The sequence below is a fragment of the Poecilia formosa genome, unplaced genomic scaffold, assembly GCF_000485575.1.
Source record: "Poecilia formosa unplaced genomic scaffold, Poecilia_formosa-5.1.2 Scaffold790, whole genome shotgun sequence".
Classification (NCBI taxonomy): Eukaryota; Metazoa; Chordata; class Actinopteri; order Cyprinodontiformes; family Poeciliidae; genus Poecilia; species Poecilia formosa.
Genome location: NW_006800729.1, coordinates 1 through 3,472, shown reverse-complemented (window position 1 = coordinate 3,472; position 3,472 = coordinate 1). Strand labels below are relative to the sequence as shown.

The 3,472-nt window shown below is 46.2% G+C and overlaps 1 protein-coding gene across 3 annotated transcripts in view; it reads right to left on the bottom strand.

Annotated features, from left to right (window-relative positions):
- The window catches only part of cpped1 (calcineurin-like phosphoesterase domain containing 1), a 26,156-nt gene extending 23,821 nt beyond the window's left edge, over positions 1 to 2,335 (bottom strand). For all 3 annotated transcript variants that reach the window (XM_016666764.1, XM_016666763.1, XM_007543262.2), the window contains exons 1-2: positions 2,150 to 2,335; positions 1,916 to 2,048 (exon numbers count right to left, since the gene is read on the bottom strand). In XM_016666764.1, the coding sequence (XP_016522250.1) occupies positions 1,916 to 2,048; positions 2,150 to 2,320 (304 nt within the window). In that variant the 5' untranslated portion in view covers positions 2,321 to 2,335. The remainder of the gene's footprint in view (positions 1 to 1,915; positions 2,049 to 2,149) is intronic.
- Between the last annotated feature and the right edge of the window lie 1,137 nt (positions 2,336 to 3,472).

The window sequence follows — 3,472 nt, the reverse complement described above, 5'->3', positions numbered from 1 at the left end:
TCAAAATGTTTGACAAACGTGCGGTTTGGACCGTCTCAGGTTCTGGTCTGCCTCTCCTGTTCACACAACATGATTTCTTGTCCCGATTTCCCCTAATGACAAACTTTGAACATGCAACGTTCTAAGATTGTGGCTTGCGATAATCGTAGCCGGCCATCCTGTAGTGTGATGTGTTACGGCTGATCAGGTCCAGACGGAACATTGGACCGCTCCGATCCAACATCGGTCATATTCAACATGTTGGATTGTCTTGGCCCGATCATCGCAGCCTGTTGAATGTAGCCAATCAGAAAGCGTGGTGCCGTAAACACGGAGGGGAATCCCAAACACGGCGCCATCAGAGATGACATGTGGATCAGCATGAATGTTTATTCAGCATTTCGTACAAAGAAAATCACCAGAAATGATAATGAGAGGAAGTGAAACTGATAAACCTGCTGACCTTTCAGCTGCCATTAGCCTGACATGACGGTGACACCAGCCACATGCTCTGCAGGTCGACTCCCGTAAAACACTGACTGGTTTTAAAATTAGTTAACTGGACTTGTAGCCATTATTTTGTGCCCATTGTTCTCAATGTAATTGTAAACATTAAATGACAAACACTAATTAACTGATGAAGCTTAAAGAAACAACAGAACAGAAAACAATCTAAACACAAGCGGTGACAAACTCACCTTAACAGTGAGCAAATAAAGCGGCTGCTCGCCCGTCTCCTCTCTTTTATCCAACGCCTTTTCTTCTTGTTTCGTCTTTTATGCTTAAAATAAACTCAAACTGTAGTTATTGCTTCCACATCATCAGCCGTGTTTGTTTGCTCTTAATTCATGTGTGATATCGCGATTTTTACGGGTGTTGCTCTTGCTGTGTGGCTGGACACATGGCCCGGTTGCACCAATCGAACCCAATCACACCGATCGAACCCAATCGCACCGATCGAACCAAATCACACTGATCGAACCGATCGAACCCAATCACACTGATCGAACCGATCGAACCCAATCACACTGATCGAACCGATCGAACCNGAGGCCTGGGCCCAGCGAACAGAGGACGGGAGTCGGGCTCCAGATACCCGGTCTGTCTATGCGGGGCGCCGCGCTAACCGCTGCGCCGCCGCGCTAACCGCTGCGCCGCCACGCTAACCGCTGCGCCGCCGTGCTAATCGCTGCACCAGGCAATCCCTCTATTCCCTTACTGAAATATTCAGTTTCTCTTTGGTAAATTATTGACATTTTTATACAACTGAGCTGTCTGATGAACTCACCTTGTTCACTTACTTTCATTTACTTGGAAAAATCTGTTTTGTCACGTGGTAGCGACTAGTCATGAGGGAAGCAGATCAACTATGCTAGCTTGACTTTGACAACTTAATGTGTAGATGTGCTACAGAATTCGGTTTGTTTCCGTAAATCCGCACACCAACGTTACAGATCATCGGTAGAGTGTAAATTAGTTCATCTACCACTGCTGTGTTAGCTTAGCTATTAGCAGCGGTAGCTAATCCACCACTTATTAGTAATCGCGAAATAAACATTGAGCCTGTAACGGACTGAATGTTCTGATCTTTGTGCGTGTAGTTTTTGGTACATAAAGTGCTGTTGTTGACAGTTGCTAAGGCAACAGGTTTGTATGTAGCATAGCCAATAAGGTGCTAGAGAAAAACAAAGAATATGAGTGGTTTTGAGTTTTCTGGTAGTTTTTGGCGCTCTGAAATAATCTCTTCTTCTGCAGGTTTCATTTGGCTCACGGTTCTGCCGGCAGCGCCGGTACGCAGGAAGAGGATATTCCTTTTACCCTGCAGCGCTGTGCGCCTGCTCCAAATGTCTGGATGTAAACAGTAACATGCGTCTAGCATCAAGGGTCGCGCTGTGAGTGATTCACAGTCAGGTGAATCCAGGAAGTGCTGCCCTACCTGCTCGTTTGAAGCGCTCCATCAGGTTCTGCCTCACCTCCTGCGGCAGGTTGATGTACTCGTCCTGCTCATCGGGACTCTTCACATACAGAGGAATGTGCTGGAAAACCAAGATGTGTTTGGGTTTGGGCTCCTACGCACAAAACAGAAACAACCACCAGATCCTGGTTCAGCTCAGGAACAGCTGATCTCATAGTAGATCTGCGTGAATCAGAGAGCGTCACGGCGCCGCACCGCAGAGGAGGCCCTGCTCAGCTGCGCCTCCAGCCACGTCTCCTGGGCCTCCTTCTGCTGCGGGCAGGCCGAGGCGTTGAAGTACAGCTGGGAGTTCAGGACCAGGCAGAAAACGCCGCCCACCTGGGAAACACAGAGACCAGCAGCAAAACGATAAAACCAGCAAAACATCCCGACATCACCTGGCCTCACAGGACACCGTTTAGCCCCGACGCAGGTGTGAAAAATTCAGTTTTTAACCAATAAAAATCTTTATTTGAGTCCACCCACCCTTAATATTGCCACTAACTCTGAAAATCTAGAGGCAGAAGTTTTTATCCGCTCTGCTCTCTGTCATGAAGCCCAAACTTCTCGTCTGCCAAATGATTTACCAGATTAAATTGCAGACGGATTAAAGAGGACGTACATGACTTCAGGAATGAAAACTGAAAATATTCTGAACATTCAAAATGTTTGACAAACGTGCGGTTTGGACCGTTTGGTTCTGGTCTGCCTCTCCTGTTCACACAACATGATTTCTTGCCCCGATTTCCCCTAATGACAAACTTTGAACATGCAACGTTCTAAGATTGTGGCTTGCGATAATCGTAGCCGGCCATCCTGTAGTGTGATGTGTTACGGCTGATCAGGTCCAGACGGAACATTGGACCGCTCCGATCCAACATCGGTCATATTCAACATGTTGGATTGTCTTGGCCCGATCATCGCAGCCTGTTGAATGTAGCCAATCAGAAAGCGTGGTGCCGTAAACACGGAGGGGAATCCCAAACACGGCGCCATCAGAGATGACATGTGGATCAGCATGAATGTTTATTCAGCATTTCGTACAAAGAAAATCACCAGAAATGATAATGAGAGGAAGTGAAACTGATAAACCTGCTGACCTTTCAGCTGCCATTAGCCTGACATGACGGTGACACCAGCCACATGCTCTGCAGGTCGACTCCCGTAAAACACTGACTGGTTTTAAAATTAGTTAACTGGACTTGTAGCCATTATTTTGTGCCCATTGTTCTCAATGCAATTGTAAACATTAAATGACAAATACTAATTAACTGATGAAGCTTAAAGAAACAACAGAACAGAAAACAAGCTAAACAAAAACGGTGACAAACTCACCTCCACAGTGAGCAAATAAAGCGGCTGCTCGCCCGTCTCCTCTTTTTTATCCAATGCCTTTTCTTCTTGTTTCGTCTTTTATGCTTAAAATAAACTCAAACTGTTGTTATTGTTTCCACATCATCAGCCGTGTTTGTTTGCTCTTAATTCATGTGTGATATCGCGATTTTTACGGGTGTTGCTCTTGCTGTGTGGCTGGACACA